General features: G+C 40.4%; 2 protein-coding genes across 5 annotated transcripts in view; one reads left to right on the top strand and one right to left on the bottom strand.

The window, feature by feature from the left end:
- Positions 1–12019, top strand: part of LOC133518166 (sentrin-specific protease 2-like) — a 14670-nt gene extending 2651 nt beyond the window's left edge. For both annotated transcript variants that reach the window (XM_061851767.1, XM_061851768.1), the window contains exons 5-7: positions 299–485; positions 4965–5192; positions 8002–12019. In XM_061851767.1, the coding sequence (XP_061707751.1) occupies positions 299–485; positions 4965–5192; positions 8002–8163 (577 nt within the window). In that variant the 3' untranslated portion in view covers positions 8164–12019. The remainder of the gene's footprint in view (positions 1–298; positions 486–4964; positions 5193–8001) is intronic.
- Positions 12010–26825, bottom strand: LOC133518165 (uncharacterized). Of its 3 annotated transcripts, none has more exons than XM_061851764.1 (19): positions 26449–26825; positions 24388–24537; positions 23610–23741; positions 22715–22850; positions 22156–22282; positions 21426–21551; positions 20826–20957; positions 20238–20372; positions 19794–19832; positions 19097–19149; positions 16651–16797; positions 16152–16285; positions 15636–15813; positions 15015–15252; positions 14364–14466; positions 13707–13846; positions 13212–13322; positions 12994–13060; positions 12010–12749 (listed from the first exon to the last, which is right to left on the bottom strand). In XM_061851764.1, exons 1-19 carry the CDS (start codon positions 26614–26616, stop codon positions 12624–12626), a joined length of 2442 nt encoding a protein of 813 aa, XP_061707748.1. In that variant the 5' UTR covers positions 26617–26825; the 3' UTR covers positions 12010–12623. The 3 variants fall into 3 exon arrangements, with proteins under 3 accessions (XP_061707748.1, XP_061707749.1, XP_061707750.1); XM_061851765.1 differs by having other exon boundaries at positions 26523–26610; XM_061851766.1 differs by lacking the exons at positions 24388–24537; positions 26449–26825 and having other exon boundaries at positions 23587–23691.

The raw sequence follows: 26825 nt of genomic DNA, 5'->3' as shown, positions 1-26825 counted from the left end.
GGAAGCATACATCAATATTATTGAAATTAGCCAGGTTTGTTCTATAGATCAAATTGTTTAATAACAGTATTCTACTACAAATAAGCTTTTTGAAATTGGGTAAGTACGTAATTAAAAATCTCCTAAAGGCACTTGTTTTCTTGTTACAACTTTAAGTATCTTAACTCCTTCTCATAGGGATAGTTGTTATCAAAAATCAATCCTAGATTTTAAACTCTGGGAGTGGAGTTTCACGAACATTCTTGTGTCTAAGATGTAAGAATACTCTTTTTTTTACAAACAAAATATTGTTTTTCAGACGCGACCTCCAAACGCTGAGCGGCCTGAACTGGCTGAACGATGAGGTCATCAACTTCTACATGAACCTCATCATGCAGCGCTGCGAGGAACGCAAGGACCTGCCCAAGACATACGCGGCCAACACGTTCTTCTACCCCAAACTAATGCAGAGCGGCCAGGCTGGTCTCCGGCGGTGGACCCGGAAGGTGAGGATTATTATTTTTTTAATTCTGAATCTTTGGTGAAATCATGATGATTCGTGAAAACTGAATTCAGAGCCTAGCATACAGCCTAAAATAAGGCTTGAGGAGCTTCAGAATCAAGTCATATTGCTTTATTTGTAAAACATAGGTATAAATAGGTCTTAGGTAGGTATTTTACCTACATTTGAACACTCGTTTCGCCGGTCGGCATACAAATGTCAAAAATAACGAAAATCTAATTAAATATTGCACAATGTTGTAACATATATTGCATTCTCTGAAGCTGACACGGACGCAGATTAGTAGCAACCCAAGACGACACTTCCTATCTAACCGCGTAGTGAAAGTGTGGAACAGTTTGCCCGAATCCGTAATCAGTGCACCCTCAGTGAATTCTTTTAAAAATAGACTCGACAAACATTTTATAAATGGACAAAACACAATTGCAGGACATTGATGTGCACATATCAGCTATAAGCTGCCTGTGCATTCATAAATAATAATAATAATAATAATATACAATAAAACAATTAAAATTTGTATTATTATTATTAATTTATTATTTTATTTCATACACTAGCAGCTCTTGGAGCTGATGCGTGTATATCGCAGCTTGTGTTTATTTAGCCCTTTTTAATGTTCTAAAATGTGTACCAAAAATTAAAATTACAATACAAATATCATCTTCAATGTGTTTGTAGTTGTTATCGGAACTGATTACCTACTGTGCACTTTAGCGGTGCAAATATAGGGAAAATACTTAGTGCCGATTCTATATTAGCTGAGATGTTATGGAATGTCTCCTAAACTTTTAAAACTAGACTGGTCTTTACAATTTATAATCTTTACTTTGTCTGCATTTTTGCGTTAGGTATATCATGTAGAGGAGACCGGGAGAAGACAGGATACCTAAGGAAAAAACTCACATATATAATATATATTTTCTCAAAGGTTAGCTGAAAGAGATCCTGTTTAGGGATAAGTACGCCTTTTTACATAGCATTTTTTTGTCTCTTTTATGTTAACCTGTTTATGTGCAATAAACTGACATACATACGTATAAGGCGACCGGTCTGGCCACTTGGATATTTGTTCCTGAGTCATAGTGGAGTGTTTTCTATATATTTAAGCATTTAGATATTATATATATCGTTGTCTAAGTACCCACAAAACAAGCCTTCTTGAGGTTTACTGTGGGGCTTAGTCAATTTGTGTAATAATGTCCTATAATATTTATTTATAAGGAAAATTTAAGTGTTTAATGAAATAACTTTTACGTATATCGCAATATCTGTAAATTTATATAATCAACTTGTTTTACTATCTAAATCACTTAGTTTTCGGTAATTAGGAAAAACAATACAAAACATAAATATCCCATCTTGTCCCATAGCTCGGGGGACATAATGGAAAATCGCAAGGGACAAAAAGAGCACATATTTTAGTCGGGCTGACAATGCTCACGCGTATGCGCATGCTCGACTGCTCCTCGTCCAACTCATCGACCCCAGCGCAAGAGTTGTGGGCCCAGCCATAGTCCATATTACAAATCACCCACCCTTCGACTGAATAAAAATGCAAGCTCAGTCATTTCTCAGTCTCTTTTCCTTTATTGCGCTTCTACTTACAAGAGTTTAGTAAACGGCATACCATTCCGTTTGGACCCAACGAACATGTTATAATAATACTAAGCATTTCTAACCTAAAGCCGTGTAGATTATAAACAGTGCCTAATATAAATGATCTGTCTTAACGGTGTTTAGCTTGAAAATATTGTAAAAACATGCTTACTAACTTCATAATACATCGACATTTGACTTAAAATATCGTAATATTATTCGAAATATTAAGATTTTTCACGCGCAGCAGCCAAAACAAGAAGGAACTCAATTTTTTCCCCTGACCGGTGAACCGCGACTTAAAATGGTACTAATGGCGCTGCCGTAGCTCGATATCGAGCGTAACTGACGCACAACATCACTTGCCGTCCTGTCCCGAGGTTCATCTTGCCTCTGTCTCCCCACCATTTCACTTACAAATTTTTAAAATTCAAAGATGTATTCTGCAACTTCTGCAAGTATGCCCCTAACGTTTCTTTTCAATACAGGGTACCCCTAATTTTATATGAGACTAAATAATAAAAAAATAATACTTTCAATGTGTCTGGGTTAGCGTTGTTCAAATCGATAGCCTACGTAGCTCTTGAGATATTTAGAAATGTGACAGACAGACAGACAGACGGACAGAATCGCACCATAAGGGTTCCTTCTGTCCCTTTTTGTTACGGGACCCTAAAAACTAGCTAGGTAGTACAACGTAGTAATAGGATCTAATTCATTGGAAATTTTGGTCTACGCATGTAAACTATTCCATACTTTCACAATCTTTATTGGAAAGACTTGTATTCAGAATTAGCTTTTTACGATTACCTACTATGTACCTATTGTTCAAAGTCGGTCAATGTCATAAACGATGCAGTGAAATCATCCGTCACAGACTAAAGCAACTAATGACGTCATATTCTATGAGTCGATTTTATTTCGACGGACACTAAGACACTAAGGGCTGATTTATACGGCACGTGAACTCGCATCCGATTTTAGTTATATTGCGGACTATTGAGGTTACAAGTTACAAGCAATTCGGCCGACCGATCAAATACCGTAATGTAATGAAACTCGCAATAATTAGTAAGTTCTCGCACAGTGTAAATCTTCTTCCCAGACCTTATCCCATTTACTTGGGGTCGGCCCTCCCTGTCCTCTTCTTCCATTCTGCACGGTTCAGTGCCAGGTGTGCGTCATTAATCCCTTGCTCTCTCGGGCTTTTCTCCACCGTCGTCAACCAAGTGGCAGGTGGTCTCCCGCTTCCGCGTCGTCGTAGGCATCGCTAAGGCTACATTGACCATATGTTCAGGAGGTCGTCTTTGAATGTGCCCGTACCACCGTAGACGTTTCTCAACAAGTTTATCTGTTATCGGTGTGACTTTGAAACTGCCCCTGATGTACTGGTTTCTAATCTTATCCAGCAGAGTGATGCCTGCAGACCAACGCAGCATGCGCATCTCTGTGGTATGAAGTTTGTTTAGATGGCACTTGATCGTAGCGTTCTCGCACAGTGTAAATGAGCCCTAATAATACATAATTTACTCCTACGATGGGACATTCTATCTCATTAGGCCCATCAATACGTACCCTTACTGTACCTATGTTAAAATATATAAATGGAATTTTATATATTTTAATATAGGTTGACTTTGGAAGCAGAATACAGTTTGTCACATCTTCAACGAATTACGTGTAAAAGAATTCGTGCGATGATTTTTTTGCGACTTTCGGCGTGGGTAAACTCAAAAATAATGCATGTATCGACTTTCATCGACTTTTGAGGAGTAAGTCCCATCAAAGGTCAATGCGTATCAATGTTTTAGTGAGTTAAATTGATCGTCGTATACTTACGGCTTGCGGCTGATCGGCTGTTACCCCGCAAAACAACGCGAGATGGTCATAGTACATATTGCAAGATAGAGGCATATTACTTGAACATTTGGTTTAAAAAAAAAAGATAAACTCGCGATAAAGCCGTTTTTGCGTACAAAATGCACGTTTTGTATACAAAGATCAGGATGGAAAAGTGCTACGAAAAGTGGTTTCAACATATTCAAAAGGCAATAAAACCATTTTTAGCTTTAGCTGTTTTTGTGTTTCCGGTTACATAAGTAGCAGCCCTCGTATGTCTTGCGGAATAAATATGGGTTTACAGTCATGACTACATGTATGAAGTGAGCAGTCTAAGGTCACTTATTTCTACTCAAATAACGTGATAAGGCCAGGCCTTCGTTTTCAGCCGCCGCCCGCGGTGTATTTATTTATTTATACTTTATTGCACATAAAATATTAAGTACAAATGGTGGACTAAATACCTTAAGGCATTCTCTATTAGTCAACCACTGGGTCAAAGAGAGACGTTAATTAGGTATTTCAATATGTTTTAATTCTCACGGAGTTTAAAAAAAAATCGGTTGTCTGTAAAGTCGGTTTACTGACGATAGTTGAACGTGACGTCATAAGAAACGCTATAAACAATTGACACCACATTCACTTTCCACTGCACTTCATACTTGACGAAAACGTGTAAATGTATTATTGTATAGCAGCTGTCCATGCCGACGCTGACGATCGCTCACTCAAGTAGGAGAGAGACAGATGTCGAACGCTGCCGAACGCGGAGGCCGATTGTGCCTCTTTGTCGCTCGTTGCGCGCTCTCGCTTGCACTTCAAGCCTTAAATGGAACGCCTCGGAGCGAGGTAACGCCGCATGAGTCATGTTTTTTCGTGCGTGCAGCCGGCTCCATCGAATTATAAGACGTTGTCACGTCAAAACTCATAAGATACCTCACTTCGTATACGCTGCGTCAATTTCCGGCGGTGTTAGTCTTTAGCGCAGTAGGTACTGATACTTAATTCTTACTAATTATCGCAGGTGGACATATTCGCGCACGACCTCATGGTGGTTCCCGTGCACCTCGGCGTCCACTGGTGCATGAGCATGGTCGACTTCCGGACCAAGAAGATACAATACTTGGACAGCATGGGAGGAAGGAACCAGCCGTGTCTCGATGCCCTACTGCAGTACCTGAAGGATGAACATCAAGACAAGAAAGGACAGCCTTTTGACGATAAGGGGTGGAAACTGGAGTGTTTAAGCAAGGTTAGTTAACTAGAATATAGTTAAATAAGCATCTTATCAAATATAAGAAGGGGATCCAATAAATGAGGGGTAGAGACCGACCATGCCAGGACCCCCCACTTCAGTACCTGAAGGATGAACATCAAGACAAGAACGGACAGCCTTTTGACGATATCGGTTGGAAACTGCAATGTTTAAGCAAGGTGAGTGAAGATTGTAGCCAGATCTCATCAGTCTGGTATTTCGTTTAAAAAAAATCAGTACTTGGACAGGATGGGCAGTATAGACCAGCCGTGTCCCGATGCCCTACTTCAGCGTCTTACTGATGAACATCAAGATAAGAAGGGGCAGCCTTTTGATGATAAGGGGTAGAAGCTAGAGTGTTGTAAGTAAGGGAGTTCCTTAATAGTAGTTTATGTAACTGCTACATAATGAAAGGCATTAAAACACAAGTGGGGGTTAAAGAAACGAACAAAGTGAGTTTCTTAAAAGGACCACACAAGTGTTTTAGAGTCATACCAAGATAAGTTGACAGCGGTTTTGATAGCCCAGACGGTGCAAGTGTCAAGTAAACGTCATAATTTGATAGAAGCTTGACGTTTAAAATAACCTGTGCAGTGCACCGTCTGGGCTATCAAGATCGCTGCCAACTTATAATGCCTAATTATGTAGAGTTACATACCAGGGATCGGAAACCGGTATTTTTTGTATGGGAACGAAAACGGTATTTTTTCGTTCTTTGTTAATTATTTCATTCCTAATCGGGCAATCTAATAATACGAAGTCGTTATCTAAAAACACAACTGAGTCCTACATTTTGAGTATAAAATAAACCGAAACATATGGTTATTTCGATGTTTTTGCAAAAAACCGGTTCCGATCCCTGTTACATACACTATTTTATCTACACACATATTATAAACTTTCTATGATATATTCACTAACCCAAATTGGTGGATCTCGCGGATATGTGGCGGCGTCATCGCGTCACCGAAATATTTTTGTTGCTCATTTTAAACGAAAATTTTGGTCTAGTTAGTTTAAAAACAACAAAACAAAGTCATTGTATATTTAAAACTAATTAAAAGATAAACTGTACGTCAAATGGCAATAAATGAAAAAAATATCACGCATTTCACGCATTCGTAGTTTTTTTTAATTCAGAGACAAACTAGAGTCGGGGGGGGAGGGGGGGGGGGGGATTAGCTATGTCCGTATCGTTCGATACAAACTAACATGCGAGATTTGTTAAAATGTATACAATTTACATTTTATGGCTCCTCTACACGATGGCCCAACGTAGGCCAGTCCAAGGGACGCATTTATGTGTTAAAGGGAGCAAGTGAAATTGCTATCTCATCCCACCGCATGGCTGCGTCCTTTTGACTGGCCTACGCTGGGCCATCATGTACAGGAGCCCTTATGTCGAACAAAAAGGCATTTCGACGTACATATATTAGAATAAAGGTCGAATCGAATTGCTTTTTTTTTTTCAGAGTTGTTCGAAATTAGAATAACATTACCAAATCGATTTTCACACATAAGAAATTTGTTGTAACAAAATAGTTTATCGTAATGCCATTATTTACGGATGTGTAAGGCATCCATTTTCGTCAGTAGAAAAAGGCGGCAAATTTGAATACTTTAGTTGCAATCACAGATCTACGATGAGTCGATGACGCTTATGCTCAAAGATAGTTAAAGTGTGCAAAGCGGAAGCCATCACGTATTTGAACATACCAGAAGTGTGAAAGAGGCAGACTACAAATGAAAAAACTTGACCATTTTTGAGTTTGACTGTGGCCGCCAACGGCCGCCATTTATTTATTTAAACACATGTCCGGCATCGTAACACCTTAATTTTTAAATTAGAAAATATAAATCAAGTGGAAATTACTATTGAAAACGTATTGTAGTCAAATCAAAATAGTGTCGTGTTATTTTACTGGTACTATATTGTATACATGGAGATATAATAAAGTTAAGAGTGACAGAGAAAGATGCAATTTGCGAACTTCGGCGTTCGCGGTAGGCTCGACTCCAACAAGCTCCATAATACGATCGTAAGAATAAGATAATATGTTTCTCTCTAATGTCTACGCTCCAGTGACAAGCGCCCTGGTTAAAAACTATAATAAACGGGCGGAGCGGACCGCGACCCTGGTCCTGTCAGCATATTTGTCTCTGTCTCTCTTACTCATACCTGTGTTGTTGACAGACGTTACGGCGGACCACCTTCCTCACGATCGATCATGGTGGCGGTCCGGTACGCCTATCAGTAACAGCTTTTAGAACGACTAATTTAAGTAAGGTTTTGTGAAGCGTTTTACAGAAGAGAAAAAACTATATCCATCCCTTTTCAGGGGCCATAATACTATCACAGCGAAAAGACAGTAAGATTCTCTCTGACTATGCACGAATGAGAAAAGATCCTAGCCAAACTATATATTCCGAGTTATCCTAATATGCCATATACATATAACTCATGGTCACCCTAATTAGAAAGAGATGCAGCGGCCCGCTTTGACTTCTCATGTGGACACACATTTTGGCCAGTGTAAGCTGTCCGGATTATTTTCTAGGTCCGTGCCACAGATTCAGTTTATTTTAATCTCCATGGTGAGTTAAGGGCTCCACAGACCTTGCAATAAATCGGTTTTCGATCCTTTGCCGACTAACTACATTCAATTGATCTACCTTTTTTGGCGAACCGCGAGTTCTCAGTTCGGGGCGAACTACTAGTTATAACTAGTTTCTAGTTTCAGCTTAACACTTCTTGAACCCCAGGATTCTGTGACCAGCCAGGCTAATACAAAATGTGAAATTGCAGGACATCCCGCAACAGATGAACGGCAGCGACTGCGGCATGTTCTCGTGCACGTTCGCGGAGTTCTCGGCTCGCGACGCGCCCTACGCCTTCTCGCAGCAGCACATGCCCTACCTGCGCCGCAAGGCCGTGCTGGAGATCATCACTGGCCGGCTACTCATGTAAACAGTTCTCGGCTCGCGACGCGCCCTACGCCTTCTCGCAGCAGCACATGCCCTACCTGCGCCGCAAGGCCGTGCTGGAGATCATCACTGGCCGGCTACTCATGTAAACAGTTCTCGGCTCGCGACGCGCCCTACGCCTTCTCGCAGCAGCACATGCCCTACCTGCGCCGCAAGGCCGTGCTGGAGATCATCACTGGCCGGCTACTCATGTAAACAGTTCTCGGCTCGCGACGCGCCCTACGCCTTCTCGCAGCAGCACATGCCCTACCTGCGCCGCAAGGCCGTGCTGGAGATCATCACTGGCCGGATACTCATGTAAACACCACACATACAACACTACACAGCAAACTTGTCCAGTGATAATGATACACACGCCCTATCTCTGGTGGAAGGCGGCTCTAGAGATCATTACTGGACGGCCACCGTAACTTATCCATACACAGCAGAATACTAGTGAAGTGCCACTAATACTACACCTTGAGGGTGAGATGATAATAAGCCCTGTTACTGCCGTGAGGCAACCTTAAAGATCATAACTCGATGCTGTTACAGTCATAGCCTATCCCATGGATAACTGCTGTTGTAGTCCCAGAAGATTGTAGTCATGGCCTATCCAAACAGTGAACTAGTGAAGAAAATAATTCCACATATCAACGGTGAGAAAATGATAAACATACCTTATTTGACATGTCTCTGCCGGGAGACACCACGATTACTGAATGGCTACCCTAACACATACTGGACACTATTGATGCACGGTCTATATAGAAAACTGGAGGAAATATATTCCCACATTTGTAGTGTGGTGAAATGTAAGGATATAAATTATACCAGTCTACAACTTTAAACTCCTATAGTGACTCCATCCATACAGAATACCTATAAAGTGAATGGGCAATAGTGTTCTTTATAATCTTTACCGGAATAAAAATGTTGTCCTATATAAAAACCAGTGAACTACCGGTCTAAATGTTTAGTGAAGTGAAGTGAATATACCAATTTTTAATGACTGGCTTCTAGCCTTTACCCCTAAAGCGTAAGTAGGTTTTTCGGTGAATTCTACTTGGATTTAAAACTTTTGGTTGCAGTGTTTGTCAAAGTTTTATTTGTGAGGAGCATTTTCAGTAGTTAAATTAAACAATTCCCCTACATTATTCTCTAATAATAATCTGTATGGCTCTTTCCGATATATTTCAAGCTACAGAAAGTGCTTTAACAATTAAAATTTTGTCAAAAACGCAAATGTGGTAGGTTCCACAGTGAACCAGTGAAGTGATTTGACAATAGGTGTGATGGCGGTTTCCTAGAGTAGTCTAGGAGCTAAAATATATTGTATTACAATAAGTATAACATCATCATTTAATTTATTTACGCACTAATCAACCAATTAAAAATTGCAAACCATATGAAATATATTGCTGCTTATATCATTATACCTATTCTTTTATATTAATTTGAGGGTTAATTTCGGAACATAAGTAATTTTGAAAAGCGTAGATATCTACTCAACTAAAAGCAGATACTCTAACGGGCTTAAATAACCTAAGATACTTCAGGTTTTCAATATTTTCCGACTCACCTTGTTAGTATTTATTGTCACACATAAATATTTAAAATGAGTAAACGAGCTTTGTAATGGAAAATAATTCTAAGGCAATCCATATCATTTGTACTGACATGTTGAATAATTATAATTTCTACACCAGCGGTGGAAGCATGGTTCCATTTTCATCACTTGTCACTATGCCCGTCACTTTCACACTTACATACTTGTTAGAACGTGACAGGCATGGTGACAAATGATAAAGAGCCGACCATCTTAGCCCTACTTGAAAGTTATGTTCACCCTGTCCATTTTATAAAATAAGGCTTAACTGCATAGAATGATTGTGTGTATGAAAGATTTTTTTATTTAAATGAGATGATTTCAATGAGTTTGACAAATAGCAATTAATTATTAAGTTCTTTAATTTGTAAATAACTTTCGAAAGCTGTAAATTTATAACCGTCATACAGCTTGTGAACTATCTTGTTTGTTGCCTGTACAGTGTAAACTATTGTACTTTATAAAGTGTAATTATTGTAAAACTACCAATGGACAGAGGCCTCACCTTGTTACAAATTTATATTGGGAATTATTCGAGCATGTAAAAACTTGCTTACCATCAGGCGGCCAGTAGACTTGTTTACAACTAGTGAATAAAATACCATAAAACGAGCAGTTGGAGTCATTGCACTCTAAACAGTTGTGAAACACCATTATGATGTTATGAATACTATTATACTGGATTGAGGCATGTAAAAAATATTAGTAGACTTTTCAAGATCCTGCGCCGCTTCATGCCTTATAAATACATATTCAATGTAAACTTAAATAAATGTTTAAGTGACATGTTTAATCTTTACGCAACAATTTTGATAGCCCAACCTGTGCAAGTGTTAAGTAAACGTCAAATTCTATAGAAGCCTTGCACTGGGCTAACAAAATGGCTGCCAACTTATCTTGGTCTGACTATCAAGTCAGTAAATCTTAGCGGCTTTTATTTAATTTGTATAATTTGAAAGACTGAGGCGCTGCCCCCGTATTCTTCTCAAATCAATTTCTTTTCCTGTTTAAGATATATCATTGATTCACAAAATAGTGTTGCTTTACAATGGTTTGAAAAACCTTATCAATATGTAACATTTTAATTCAAAAGGCATCATAATTATTAGACAATCAGTCTTTTCTCACCTAACTGCTATTATATGAATGATCTGCTACAAGAAGCATACTTGTGCTTTAAATATCTGTATATTGCGAATGTGCCACGTAAGTCTAACTGAACTTACGTTTATAGTAGACGATGTTTGATATTCAATCAGTGTAACCCCTAGTGTAAAAAAAATCGATTTCGAAACGTGACGTACGCGTTTGCGTTTAGTCTCATTTTGTATGTGATTTAGAAAGAACGCGCCAAGCGGGACGTTTTGGAAACTCAAAATCCTATACAAAATGAGACTTAACGCAAACGCGTTCGTCACGTTATGATGTCGATTAAATTTACACTAGGGGTACTGATAATCATCCAGCAAAACTCGTTGGATTACGATCAAACTGGGTATTTGATATTTATGACTATGAATCAGGGTTCGTAATAAGATAATTATTTTACTTGATAAATATCACATTGGGTGATACCTTTTTTTATCTGAATCAAAATAACTTACGGTGAATTCCTCCCAGGTTACGGTAGTGATAATTATCAAGATGATTATCCATTCGGCCTGTAATGAATCTTGACAAAGACATGGGGGGAGACGGTGTGTTCAGTGATTTGTGTTTGTATGATTGATATTGATATGTGTAGGTATGTATTAAAAATATAATTTATTCATACTTATTGCTCTGAGCGCTTTATAGCGAGGTAAGATTCTATATTAGAAGATTTACTAAATTAGAATAAAAGCAATGGAACTGAAGTTAATCATAAAAATAAACACACCTTTAATAAGAAAAAATAAGCTTAGGAAAATGCTTGGAAATTTTATCTGCCTTTATGTTTTGTATTATAAGTTAAATGTCTAAAAATTTACTAGTAACAATTTAAATGAATCAGAAAGTGTTTTCATGAGCTTTTTTGTCGAAAGAAATTTGTATGAGTGAAATGCCAAAGTGTATAGATTTTTCCCCATTTCTTTGTCAAAAGCTAGCTTAACGTTATTCCTATTGTAAATTACCGTATTTTGTAATATTAATGTAATGTAAGTTACGCTAAGTTATAATCATTCAAGTTGTTTTCGTTTCCACTAGTAATAGTCCCGAGAATTTTCTTATAAATAAATCTGCAAATAAATGAGGAGAATATGAAATTCAATTTTTTTTTTATTATTAACCTTTTTTTTTTTGGTTCGATACGAAACATTAACGAATTCAAATAATGTACTTCATTGTGTATAAAAATAACAATCGTTCATGATTCAATGACCAACTCTAATTACAACAATATAAAGATTTGTTAACCCATTCAGCGCTAGTCACGACACGTTGTCGTTTTGCCTCTACGAAGCATTTTCGCTACATACCGGGAAATCATGTTATCGGTGACGACGTAGCGCTACGACCGTAGCTCAGCGGTGAATGTGTTAAAGGTTCATGGTACGACATATATTTCTGATTAGCCGGGTCCACACAGAGCGAGCATACGCGCGAGGCAATTTCCTCACGCACAAACCGGCCAGTGTAGACGTGCCTCGGCTGAGGCAGCGCGTGCGTTTTCCCCGCCCGAGCGAACATATAAGAAGACAAAGGAAAACAGCGGCATTTCTCGCCCGAAATATCGCTTAGTCTTATACGTTTCTCAGAGTCGGATGCAACATACCTTCTATTAACGTTTGCGAAATTGTATTACGTGGGAATTTCTTTAGTTCACTGCTGAGTGGCGTTGATCGTTGCGTCAATATGTTTGGTGCACCTGGCCCTTAATCTGCATTGATCCTCAACAACCGCAGCTTGCCGTCGTCCAGTAAAGCCACGCCGGAGTCGTTGGTGCCGCCGCAGTAGCGCGAAGACGAAAACACAGAGACCAGTCGCCCGCGCAACTGACACTGTCAAAACATCAAAATCAGCAGGTGCTGCCTCCTAGAGTTCAGGTGAGCTCCTCGGCAAGGGAGCTGCCATCTTGTGGCCTAAATCGGGAACTTAGCAGTCTTTTCGCGCGAAGTTAGGGGGCTGTGCTGGCTTGGCTGCCTGTCTTCGTCTCAGTAATACGCTCCAGGAATGTTTAGATTAGGTATAAAATAATGACGGTATTAAATTTTGATGATGATTCGAAAGATTATGATAACCTACCATAAACCCGGCTTGGTGCACCTCGTGCGCTCGGAGTACATGCGACAACTGATTTGCAAGCAGGAATCTAAGGAAAAACAAAACGATGCTGTTTAGTACTTGGTAATCGAAAATTCAAAACAAGACTCATTTAATGGCATCAAAATGCACTTTCTATAACACCAAGTATTTTTCGGACACAAGATTATAGGTGTACTGTTAAAGAATAAACAAGTAACCGATCAAGCGCGCTCTGATCGAACACATGCCCGGTGCCGCGCTTGGAGTTCGCCGCGAACCCCTCGTTGGCGGCCAGCTCTAACGCCTGCGTAGCCGTGATCTTGTGCGGTCTGCAGAACAAACACAGAAAACGATTAGTAAACAACTGTGGCCGCAGTAAGAAGGACCTGCTGAAGTGGGGCGTCAGAATGCAAAATGTCAGTGTGGGACGACTATCTGACCGTGACACATTCTGTCTTGTCCAGCGTGTTCCCATGCCTGTTTTGAGTATAACCGAGCGAGAGGCGAAAACCATGACGTTTAGCGCCGCTGCTTTTTGTTCCACATATATAGTCTGAAATCATGGACGCTACTAAAAGAATTAGATAACAATTTTTAAGTCACGTGAGCGTGAGTCCGACCACGCGGCTGCAACATATACCATAGGTAGTTTGAGTAAGGATTGACTCTTGAGGCTGGGGACGTAACTAACTAATATTAGTAAGTCTACGTACTTGACAGGGTCGTTCCACAGAAGCTCCCAAGCTATCGAGCTCTGCTCAGAGGGCTTCGGTAGTGGCACGGGGACTTTGTCGATAGCTGATATTAACGGGCACACCCAAGGTGGGGGGATGCCGCCGTGGCAGCAGAATACCTGCAACGAACACAAAAACGTAACACGACGATGACGCTTTGCTGGTGGTGCGACACCTAAATTAGACAACGTGTGTAAATTGTAGAAGAAGCGCTGCTGCGCGATCTGTTTATTGCATTAGTGTTAATTCGTTATTATTTCAATTTGGGCTATAAGACGACAGGTCCCACAAGCGCACCGTCACTCATATAGATTAGCAGTGGATCCAGTGACTCTACAGTAGCCCAGATGATATAGCCCCTAACAGTAAAATAAACCCGGCCTGGTTATTCCCACCGATTTCCACAAAAGTATAAGTTTGTAACTAAATTTAAAATACTGGGTTACTTTTCTCTAAACCATAAACAGAAATTGTTATAGGCGCGTAGTCATATAATCCTACCGACTGCGCCATGTTTTATTAATTTAAATACTTTATTTTATCATCGCCACAGCTATAAAATACACACGATACTTATGTACTTACAGACAATAAGCAATAACCTAATACAAACCCAATGAATTTCTAGCAACTCACCTTGTCGTCGACGACGGCGGCAAGTGGCAGCGCGTCAAAGACGTTGTTAATCGCCGACCACACCCTCGCTCCCTCTACCTCACCATACTTGGTTATGCATTCACTGCAACAAAGTAGTCGCAAGTACTAGCAGTGCAGCAAAAATAGCTAAATGTGCTATGCAAAATGATATGCACACTTAACTCACTGAGCCCCACACTCATCACATTGCAACTTCAGGATTGCTAGTTACAACCTTACTCATCATCAGAAATATAAGAATGTTTCTGATGATATTTGTAAGAAAAAAGTAAGCAGAAGTATTGTGGTTAAAAAAGATAAAAGACATTCGTAACAGCCACAAACATGTACAGGCAACACAAACAGAAGAACAGAACATTAAGTGCGTATCACGAAATGGACCCAACTCAACATACTGCTAGCTATGGAGCCAGCGCTGGTCTTCCGTAGGGCCCATTCGGTGATACCACGACAGATAACACGAAAATTGAGGTAGTTCTTCCTGTTGGGCTAAGTACCTACTCTAGATCGCAAGAAATGAACTGTGCCCTATTTCATAGCATTTAACTAATTACAAGTTATTTAATCTGTTTGAAGTAAATTCCTAGGCCTATACCCTAGCTTGTCATAAATGTATTCTGGTCAACTTACGCATGAAACGTGAACATCTTCTGTATATCCCTAGTCTCATGGTTACCCCGTATCAATAGCACTGACTGCGGCCTCTGCAGCTTGGCCGCCAGAAGATAAGCTATCAGCTCGGAACCGTGCGGCCCTCGGTCCACATAGTCCCCTAGGAAGAGGAAGTGGGTCGGGGCCAATGCTGGACCCATCGGCCAGAAGGCGGTCTCCATCGCGAGGAGAGCCGCTAAGTTGCCATGGAGGTCACCTGATGAATTGTAATGGGAGTAACGAAGGAAGAGCTCAAATACAGGTTAGCTAAAATACGCTGAATCTCCTAACATGAGTCTTAGTATCTCAGGCCACTATGTAGTCAGTCAGACGCAGGTTCGCGTAAAGAATTAGCAATAAAACACAGGATACGACAGGTATAAATCTGTCAAGCTAATTACGTCAGTAGAAAAAAGCGGCAAATTTTAAAGAAACGTAGGCGCAAAGGGTATTCGTACCATAGAAAATTTGAAATTCGCGCCTTTTTCTACTGACAAACTTGTTTGACCGACTATAACTAGCTCGCTTGCGCATTAAATAATGATAAGCAGTCGTCTGGGAAATTTAAAAGGAGTACCTAGGGAAATAAAAAAATCTCACCTACAGCGTATATCGGCGATCGTATCCGCAGCATTCTCGGCTCATTGACGCAGATATGAGCCACTGCGTCCGCGAGCTTGATGATCAGGTTCCCCAAATCGGCCTCCTCGGTTTTATTGGCCCAGGTCCACGCCAGCTTGGCCGAGGCTGCTAAGTTGCCTACCACTGACGGGCGTTTCTGGACAAAAAATGTTTACAAGCTTTTATTTAAATTGCAATGCATACTGTATGTTCGGGTCAAATCTTGCAAACTAGATTAGACCTACTTCCCATTATTCCATGGAGCTGAAACTTCGTATAGGTACAGTACATACGTAAGTTGGGTGACAAAATTGGTGTTGGGCTGCGATGTTGCTGGCTTGCTGGCCACTGACGGGCATTTCTGGACAGACTTTTTGGAAGAAGAAAAGGCAAAAAGCATTACGTTACGGGCACGCAATGCAAGTCTGTATACTTGGCTTGCTACCCCCCGCAATCTTTTTCCGTCACACAACAGAGGTAAGTATTGTCACTTACGGTGTTAACGCTACTAATAGCGGTGGCGAAGTATCTAACAGCCGCGAGCGCTGCTACAGGTGCTGTGGATGGGCCCAGGACCTCTAGTGATAGGGAACCTAGGATGTTCAGTGTTGAGGGTGTCACCGCGTCTTCTGCAACAAAAATAGAGGGAGGAAATGTCAATATAATAATAGTCTGAGAGTTAAGTTCAACGAAAAAGACGAACGAGGAGGCACCTCTCACTTTACCACAATGACTCACTTTTTCACTACACAAGGGTACGGTATCGACCTTCCAAGATTTGCACTTGTGTAGACAGCTGAACAAGACTTGAAAAGTGAGTTTCAGCATCTCATTGGTGCGACGTCTCACTCGCACTGTATAAGCGGCCACGGCATAATCGGCGCGGCGGAAAGAACTCGCGCTCACTTTGCCGCGACAGGATTCACCGCTTTCTGTCTGCTGTCCTGAAGCTGTCGGGATATGCTTCTGGAAAATGGTAGATCACAGGTAGTACCGTCTATAGCAGTCAGCTCCAGCATCTCGTTGGCGCGGCGTCTCACTCGCACTGTATAAGCGGCCACGGCATAGTCGGCGCGGCGGATGGTGCTCGCGCTGAGTTTATCGCGTCGGGATACACCGCTTTCTGTCTGCTGTCCTGAGGCTGTCAGGATAAATAATAAGACTAGCTTTTCCAATGGCTTTTCAGTCTAGGGGGCCTAGCCAAGATGACAATCGTTGATATAAAACACCAATCGAAATTTAAAATGTATGAATGTCGCGTGGAACACTCGATGGGAACGAAGTAAATATATTATATATAAGGTAAAAGTACTAGTGCTCGACGCTGCACTAGTTACCGACATGGGCACTTTATGTCATAGAAATATAGGTTAAATTTGAACAACGAAGATTTTTCTGTATTCGAACTTAATCCTTGTCACTTTGACATAAAGTGCCCATGTCGAGTACTAGTGCAGCGTCGAGCACTAGTACTTCTACCTTAAACGTATTATATTATTGATTAACAAAATACAAAAAAAAAACAATAAAATAATAATTATCAAAACTGCTCACAAAATTTCACTAATCAGTTCAGAAATGCGACTGACAAAAAAATACGAAACTCAACTGCCAAAAAATACAAAAAGCGGCCAAGTGCGAGTCGGACTCGCCCATGAAGGGTTCCTTTATGACGTATTAAAAAAAAACTACTTAAACTACTAGATCTCGTTCAACATTTTACCACTTTGGACACACATTTTACCACTTTGGTAATGTCTCTCGCGCAAACTATTCACTTTAGAAAAAAATTATATTAGGAACCTAAATATCATTTTTGAAGACCTATCCATAGATACCCCACACGTATGGGTTTGATGAAAAAATATTTTTTTAGTTTCAGTTCTAAGTATGGGGAACCCCCAAAATTTATTGTTTTTTTTTCTATTTTTGTGTAAACATCATAATGCGGTTCATAGAATACATCTACTTACCAAGTTTGAACAGTATAGCTTTTATAGTTTCGGAAAAAAGTGGCTGTGACAGAATCGGACAGACAGACGGACATGACGAATCTATAAGGGTTCCGTTTTTTGCCATTTGGCTACGGAACCCTAAAAATGACATTAGAAACCTCAATATCATTTTTGAAGACCTATCCATAGATACCCCACACGTATGGGTTTGATGAAAAAAGTTTTTTTGAGTTTCAGTTCTAAGTATGGGGAACCCCCAAAATTTATTGTTTTTTTTCTATTTTTGTGTGAAAATCTTAATGCGGTTCATAGAATACATCCACTTACTAAGTTTGAACAGTACAGCTCTTATAGTTTCGGAAAAAAGTGGCTGTGACAGAATCGGACAGACAGACGGACATGACGAATCTATAAGGTTCCGTTTTTTGCCATTTGGCTACGGAACCCTAAAAAGTAATATCTGCGTACACATCTGAGTATCGAACCCGGATCGTCGCCACCTGTTACTATATAAGCGGCTGTTTGCCAAGGCTCGGAACCAGTTTTAAAAATAGCGGTAAGTAAAAGTTTATTTTGGGTTGACTCCGAACTTTCATAAGAACGCGAACTTTATTGTAACTTAAATAAACCGGTTTATTCAACAAGCGACGAGACGGCCGTCCGGCCTGGTAGTGTGCCGCGTAGGTAGGTAGAAACAGGTTTTTATTGTTCTAAACCGGTTAATCTGACAAGAACTTTATGAAAATGTTCTGCCAAAAACCAGTTTTTAAAATAACCGTTTTACGAACGAAACCGTAATAATAATTATAGAAAAGGTTTTGCGCCAAGTACATGATAACATTTTGGAAATTTAACCGGTTTCCGAGACTTGCTGTTTGCGAACTGCGCATAGGATATACATAAGTCGGTGAAATTAAATTAGGCCACTGCCATCCGAATACTTTTTTTTGTTTGACGATATGTCTGTACCATCGCCCACACTGTTAACTATCCATCGGTGGACCTTATTACAAAAAGCATAAAGTCCACGCTGGATAGTGAAGAGTGTTGCTGTTTGTACGATTGATATCTTGGCCACCAGAGGGTCTACCAGGAAATCAGCAAATTGCGGGGATCTTTCTCTTTTACTTTCGGTAAGACGTAAAATAAAATAAAGTGACAGAGAAAAATGCCCGCAATTGACGAACATCGATTTTCGCGGTTATAGCCCTGGGGGCCGGTAACGTTTAGAAACTGATGGACATCACTGATAAACCTAAAGCCTAGGCTCACAGACGCTGTAGAGTCAAAGAGTGACTAGGTACAACATTTTATTGTATTGTTATATAAGCCATTCATGACTTTAGCAGTAAGTAAACATGGAACTCTGCGATTTTTTTTAAAACTAATTGGAACTTTATATTAAAAAAAAAGACATGTCTGATGTGACTTGCGCACTTAGATCTAGAATATGGAAAGCATGCGTCCTTGTGCATGAATACTCACAACGAGTCTGTGCAGCTTTTGCCAAGTGTGGCGGTGCTGGAGTATGTAGAGGCCTGAAATCAGAGTAAATAAATAAATAAATATAATAATATTAAATATTATAGGACATTATTACACAAATTGACTAAGTCCCACAGTAAGCTCAATAAGGCTTGTGTTGAGGGTACTTAGACAACGATATATATAATATATAAATATTTATAAATACTTAAATACATAGAAAACACCCATGACTCAGGAACAAATATCCAGAGTAGGTACATTTATAAAAGAAAGTCCGCACTCAGACAAAAATCCGTAAAGACCCGTCCAGTCGGGATGATCAAATCTTATTTGTTTTACTTTTCGTGCTAATATTGATACTCGAGCAAGCGAATGATACCAACATTGAATCACGAGCGTAGCGAGTGGTTCGAAAAGTGGAATCTTGGGCGTTGCGACGGTTTCAAGGCACGAGGGTTAAACAAATTTTGCTACCGAGTGAAACACAGAGTAGATAAAATACAGTTTTCTTATCAGTTTTTGAACAATCAAGAAGGCGTTTACCAGCTGGTGTAGAGAAAATGTTTTTATCCGCTCCGGTTAGTCAGAATTCAGGCTTATGCAATAGGTACCAAAGTTTGGAAATCAGGTTGTTAAATTCATCATCAGTTAAAAAGCAAGTACTTACTTAGTTATTAAGACTGAATAAGCTTACTGTTTGTCTTGGGCCTGCGGGCGAGCCAGTTTCACTTGCCTGTTTCAAACAAAATAATCATTTTAGGTACCTAACCCAATTGAGATCGAATGAACTAGGTAGTATATAGTCGAATATTTTCTTATTATACGAGACACAACACTTTTTGCTCTTTTAGATGAGTGTTGCTTTGCAAATTCAGCTGTTATAAACGAAATGTTAGCTGGTATACTCATTGCACCGCCATGGGCAGGGAGTCGGGCTGTGGTGATCATAAAACTCAACTGCACGTCGACGAGGCGGCGACGTTTGTTTTAGTTGGCGATGCCTGGCTTGGCGTGGAGCATGGCGCTGGTCCCTCGGGACGAGCCTCGCTGACTCCGCGCAGGTAGTCAGTCATCGCATGGAGAGTTGGGGGTCCTGCAAGTTTTGCTTGTTCCTAATATTGGTTGGTGCTGTACTCACTGCAGGTCGACGAGATAGTTAGCGATCCCTCGCTTGGCGCGCAGCATGGCGCTGGTTCCTCGGAGGCGAGCCTCGCTCACACCACGCAGGTAGTCCGTCATGGACAATTGAGAGTTTGGTTGCAAGTTCAGCTGCCTGTTTGGAGCGCAACGATAGTTAAAGTTGCCGTTGCAAATTTGACGCCTAAGCAAGTCATACTTGATGAACGTATCTCAAATGTACATTTTTCTGAATAGAAATTCGAAGCACTCGTTGCTTTATCAAAGCTCGTGTGCCTGGGCATAATCCTTACCTATTATAAACTCTTGCTTATAGAAGAATACTATACGGTTCTAGTAAAGCTTAGTCCCGAAATAAGTAACACATTGATTAGGTTTAAATTCATGACGCAGTGCTACTTATATTTGTTTGTTTCAGCCTGCTTCGTCCTGAAGATTAAATGACTCATACGTGGCAGTTACAAGGGATAACAGACAAGATAGGGCTCCTTGTCTAGTCGTACTAACTTAGCACCTGATTGATCAGATTTTTGTTAAAGACGTGAAGGACAGACCTGAGACATGACATGAAGTAGTTATTCATAATCACCTGTAGACATTGTCGGCGTCGCGCGCCACGCTCAGCGCGTCAATGGGAAGCTGCCGCGCCGCTCGTGCCGCGGCAACCAGCTCTTTAAACTCTGCGTAGTCCAACTTCTGGTCGCGGTCGCTGTCGAAATATCTGTGGAGCGTTTAAAAAAGTCAAATGAACCCTTATTTAATCTAACGGTAATGTATATATAATTTTACGACAAATCATTGTGTGTCAATTATGAAGTGACAATGAACATGTTGTGTTATGCCTTGCTATTATAACAATAGGTACCTACAAGTAAGAACCTCCTGTGAGGCTAAAACTTTATCTAACAACGAAAGGTACGCAACTGTCCGGTTCCGATTTGATTTATATTTATATATGTTATAGAGTAGTCAAAAATAACGGCCACGTATTTTTTTTTAGCTGCCCAAACTCAACCTATTGGGAGAAATTGTCCTCCAAAGTACTAAAAAGTTACTAAATCTTCTAACATCTATAGAAAGTGATGCTCAAGCAACTTGCTGTTTAATGGCTGGTTTGAGTAATATGTTATGTAAGTGATCTACATACATATTGAGCCAACGTAGCCCAACCTGGGGTGCAGTGGTCTACCTGAAGATATATTTGCACCGGACTTCTGCAGTAGAACCACTATGCTGCGTCACGGGCTCCAGAGCCGCTATCCACATCAGCAGATCGTGAAACGAGAGCCCGCCGCGGTTTGTCATGTCTGCAGCTCTGAAACATAACCAACATGTGCATAACCCTGGACAAAATAAAACATTGCAAGGGCATACAACTACCGAACACTGGCAAGTTGCAGAATGTCCCAATCCCTGGTATTTTAGCCACTCTGTCTAGGGTTTTCTTTTCTTACGGATCGTTTCCACTCCGGGTGTCGGATACGGCAACAAACAAAAATGTCCTTTCATATCTAAATGAATTATTCATTGTTTAAATGTGTATTGTTCAAAAATTAACTTAAAAAAAAACCTGGTGCATCTTGTATGTAGCCTCTAGCAGCTGCTTCTCTCCAAGGATGATTCGACGGCCAACCGTTATAGGATCGGACAATGCTATGAAAACGCACATAACTTGGAACAGTAAACCGCATATAAGCGGAGCCAGGACTCCTGTGCCTTCACAGTGGAAGTCCAGCTATTGAGCGTTCCGTTTGTTGTAAGTAGTGTTGTTCTTCAAGGCAGTAGGTACCATCAGGTTTTTCTTGAGGTAGTCATATTAAATCGAAACAAATTGTCTTTCTTCAACTCTTATTCGCATAGATAATAAATAAATGGGGAAGATGGACTAGGTAATTAAGTAAGTGATAAAAGTACGATACCTGAAAAGAGCCGGGCACTGCTGGTATTGCCAGCCAACTTCCACCATGAGCTGCTTGAACAAATGCGGGCTCATGTACTGTGCAGGGTACACCAACTCTGTGAACTCACGGTACACACGGATCTGGTCTGCAAGGTAAGATATCAAGGTTTAAGTAAACCTGTTAGGCTTAGGCCAACTTCGGTGATTCTAAAGAAAGCTATGCGGTAGAATGAAATCAGAATTAGTTTGCTACGCTAATGTAGAAGGCAATATTCTCTTCCCGTAGATTTGCCATGGTTGGCCCAATATTGGGATTTGGAATCGCACTCGGGACGCTCAATCTACATGATCATGGTCATAGATATATGTACAAGTACTCAGGCAGCGTGTTAGATTTAAATCTCTCAAACTTGAATCAAAATAATCTGTCCCATAGTACAACAATACGAAGTAAATAGCATAACAAGATAAACAACCATGAAAACACTACTGCTTTAAAAGACTGGTGATTTTGACGCAACGCGAAGGTATAGTTCGGTTGATCAGTTATTCGATGCAAAGACACTAAAGAAGATCACCTTCTTTCTTGTAATTAGCAGCGGCAAGCAGCTGACATTGCTGCAGAGCGGCACCAACGAGGCTGCCCGCACAGTCCGGCCCAATCAGCGTGTTTTCTTCGCACACCTCGACTACCATACTGCTCTTCAGCTCTTGCTATTGGAAGTGAATTGTCACGTTAATCACTTTTGTTGGTCTAAAGCTATCTCCCGATGGGTCAAACGTTCATCAACATCAACCCGCATGCTTCCTCAGAGAGAAAAGCTCTTGTGGACAAGAACGTTTTTCGCATTAATTTAGGCCTCAAGTCTAATGCAAGCTACATAATTTACACATACTTACATAGTGAATTATTACGAAAAGAAGTACAGGTTTCCTCGCAATGAATGGCTAACAATTGCACTTATGTCTCGAAAAACTCATTGGTACAAACCAGGATTGATATTGAAAATCTCACGGTTGAACTAAATATACCTATGTTTCAGGATAAGGTTAGCTATAACCAACATTGCGATCTATTCGACTAAATGTTTGATGATGATGATTATGTGCAGATGCGGGAAACAGGCCGGTCGAACGCCTGGCGTTCATTTAACTCAATTCCCTAGAGATGGAAGTTGGAGCTGCAGTTTTAAGATCTTATTAGATCTCTCAGTCGCCGGGCATTTGCAAACGGAGCCCATGTCGGGCCCAATGACTGCTAGAGTTTAAGTGTAAGAACATCAGACATTGAATTTGTTTGCAACTCGAGAAAATGTACCAAGTATTTTTCAAATATTGTTAACGACGTTCTGATAATTTTTGAAGCGGAAGTTGACCCGGATAACTAGTATTACGCCTGCCGCTACGGCTACCGTGTAAATCTAATAAGCAAGTAAGTGTCCGAACGTACGGTGCATTACTAGAAATGCTTACACCCTCTTGGTCCTTGCATTGGTCCCCAGTAGCCATGGCGGCCAACATGGCGATCTCTGGACTCCGAAGACTGCAGTGCGCACGCAGGCGATCCAACTCGACTGAGTTCACCCATTGACGGTTTTTGGTGCCCTAGAAATATTTCCCTTTAGAGGTAATTGCATCCACCTTCTTGCAGGACACTTTCTAACATCTACCGCTAACAGAAAACCATTTATTTTTCTCTGTCCCTCTCACCAGAAACTTTTTCCTGATATACCTACGGAGCCAAATAAACTTCTGGTGGTCTAAGGTCACCTTGACCCTAGTCGAAACGCAATGATAAATGGTGGCATACAGCCGTTAGAAACTACACCATCATTAGCTTTGTTCACAGCCGTTCAGAATGACTCTTCAAAATCAGAGTGAATCGGCTTGGTTTTCTAATTAGAATCCAATTATTGGACAATCTGTACAGTCAGCCAAGAAAATGGTTTACCACTTTTCGACTGTATTACTTGACAAATAGAGTCTAAAAGTGGTAAACCACTTTCTTGGCTGACTGTACCTAATAAACGCAACATATTCGTATACTTAAGTATCTCTAAATACTTACGCTAACATTGACCTCCGACTTGACGGCGGGGTAGGGGTACACGGTACACGCATGCGCTCTCGTAGTCGGTGGTCAGGTCACCAGGTCTTCAGGACCCGAGCGGCTGAGAAGCATTGCTTCGCTTCCGAGTACCTAAATATCAAAACTTTATAGACAACTAACAACTAAAGTTGAAATACTTACGCTGACATTTTTATTCTTCATCCGTTTCTTGACTTCCGACTTGACGGCGGTCTTATAAACGGCGTGGTATACGCATGGACTCTCGTGGTCAGGTAACCAAGTCTTTAGGACCTGGAGCGGCTGGCATGCGCTTGCTTCGCTTCCGAATATCTAAACCAACACTTTATTAACAACTAACTTCTTCCCGTAATTTCGTCTGCGTGGAATGATGTAATAAAAGAAAAAGAATGACCAAATCCTCCAATAACCGAGACCGGAAACGAACCGGAATCTTCACTTTCGCCCTGAAGGCCTACCGGCACCGCAAACATCGAAGTTCTCATATTGCGGGCATCTTTCTCTGTCTCTCTAATTACACCTTAATTGGAGGAAAAGAGAAAGGTGAGAAATTGTGGTGTTCGCGGTAGGCCCTTTGGACCTCTAAACCACCCGGCCATGGCGATACACGTCTCAAATTTCGAGTATATGCAATATAAAAGGCTATAGGCGCCTTTGACCAATGTTTAAGGTCGAGCAGTACGTTCTTGAACCAGCTATACGAATTCCTGACGGGTTTAGGTACGACATAGCGAGAGAGATGATGATGATGAAAATATTTAGTTAAAAAAATGATTTATTTCCTAGTTGTAAAGTATTTGGTACCAGACAGACAGAGTTACTTTCACATAATATTACCTAATATTAAAAGGGATTCCTAATAAGATTAAATTCACAGCTTAAGACGAAACTTGGTGTTGAGGATTTTTCATCTACGGCCAATGATTCCAGAGCGTATCCTTAATTGTTATTATAAACTATAGAAGAGCACCTAGCGACATCTACCTTAACACTTACAAGGAAGGGTACCCAACTGTCCGACTCCGATTTAATTCATTTTGATATATGTTATAGAGTAGTCTAAAATAACGGACACGTATTTTTTTTTAGCTGCCCAAACTCAACCTATTGGGAGAAATTGTCCTCCAAAGTACTAAATCTTCTAACTCCTATAGAAAGTGATGCTCAAGCAACTTGCTAGTTAATGGCTTGTTTGAGTAGGTATATGTTTGAGAGCAGGAAAAAATAATGTACACGTGTTTTGTTATATCTGCTTAAACTCAAGTTTTCCGAAAAAAACACCCGTCTTTATGTGTAACTATAGTGATAAGATATTATAAAACTTCGAATGTCGATTTTTTTAGGAAAAAATGAGTTTTAGCCGATATAACAAAACACGTGCTCATTATTTTTTGCTGCTTTCAAACATATACTCAAACCAGCCATTAACTAGCCAGTTGCTTGAGCATCACTTTCTATAGGAGTTAGAAGATTTAGTAACTTTTTAGTACTTTGGAGGACAATTTCTCCCAATACGTTGAGTTTGGGCAGCTATTTTAGACTACTCTATAACATATCTTCTTCTTCTTCCTCGCGTTGTCCCGGCATTTTGCCACGGCTCTTAGGAGCCTGGGGTCCGCTTGACAACTAATCCCAAGACTAGTTTTTACGAAAGCGACTGCCATCTGACCTTCCAACCCAGAGGGTAAACTAGGCCTTGTTAGGATTAGTCCGGTTTCCTCACGATGTTTTCCTTCACCGAAAAGCGACTGGTAAATATCGAATGATATTTCGTACATAAGTAAGTTCCGAAAAACTCATTGGTACGAGCCGGGGTTTGAACCCGCGACCTCCGATTGCAAGTCGCACGCTCTTACCATTAGGCCACCAGCGCTTTTCTCAGCGCACTCTATAACATATATCAAAATGAATCAAATCGGAGTCGGACAGTTGGGTACCCTTCCTTGTTAGATAACTATCTCGGTATCTACCTAAGGGTTGACTGAATACTAACTGTAGGGTTTAACTAGTCTAAGGGCTTTAAAAGAATCAGCAACGCACATGTGATAACTAGTATCTATACATACAGTAATCGTTTACCATTGGGCGGACCGTACGCTAGTTAGCCACAGATATAGGCAAAATATAAATTATAGTTGAATCGATGCAGAAACCAAACGTTGCATAGAATAGTAAAATGGAAAATTCCAAATTTTATTTATTTATTCATACAATATTTGGTACCTCTACATTTATTTTCTGGGCTGTCGTATTCCAGCAGTTTTTCTCGGTTTTGCAAGAAGGTAGCCAATATTCACCGTTAGCTTCTTTGTTCAACAAGTACGATCTTTCGGAAGGACAGTATGCCAATAAGGAAACAACATCACATAAATCTTTGTATTGCTTGAACATTTTGTTAACTTTTTTTAATGTATTTTGTACCCAATTTGATGTATGTTCTCGGTTACACTTTTAGATTTAGGTAATTTAGAAAGACGTTATTTATATTTATCTGTCATTCATAAATGCCATTTTTGGCAGCTTGATGATTCTATCTAATTTTGTCATTAAATAAAAATAGTGAGGAGAATGAAATAAAATAAAATCGATCACTGTTTTGT

The sequence above is a fragment of the Cydia pomonella genome, chromosome 5 (assembly GCF_033807575.1).
Source record: "Cydia pomonella isolate Wapato2018A chromosome 5, ilCydPomo1, whole genome shotgun sequence".
NCBI lineage: Eukaryota > Metazoa > Arthropoda > Insecta > Lepidoptera > Tortricidae > Cydia > Cydia pomonella.
Note: the sequence above shows the minus strand (reverse complement) of the source record. Positions and strands in the feature narration are given on the sequence as shown.

What these genes read in the sequence shown, in the direction of transcription:
- LOC133518165 (XM_061851764.1), bottom strand. Translation starts at nt 26,616, where the DNA reads ATGTTCAAGCAATACAAAGATTTATGTGATGTTGTTTCCTTATTGGCA. An exon ending in AAAAGCTGCACAGACTCGTT is followed by an intron (nt 16,798 to 19,096) that starts GTGAGTATTCAT and finishes TTATCCTGACAG; the next exon opens with CCTCAGGACAGCAGACAGAA. An exon ending in AAGATGTTCACGTTTCATGC is followed by an intron (nt 14,467 to 15,014) that starts GTAAGTTGACCA and finishes ACTTTGTTGCAG; the next exon opens with TGAATGCATAACCAAGTATG.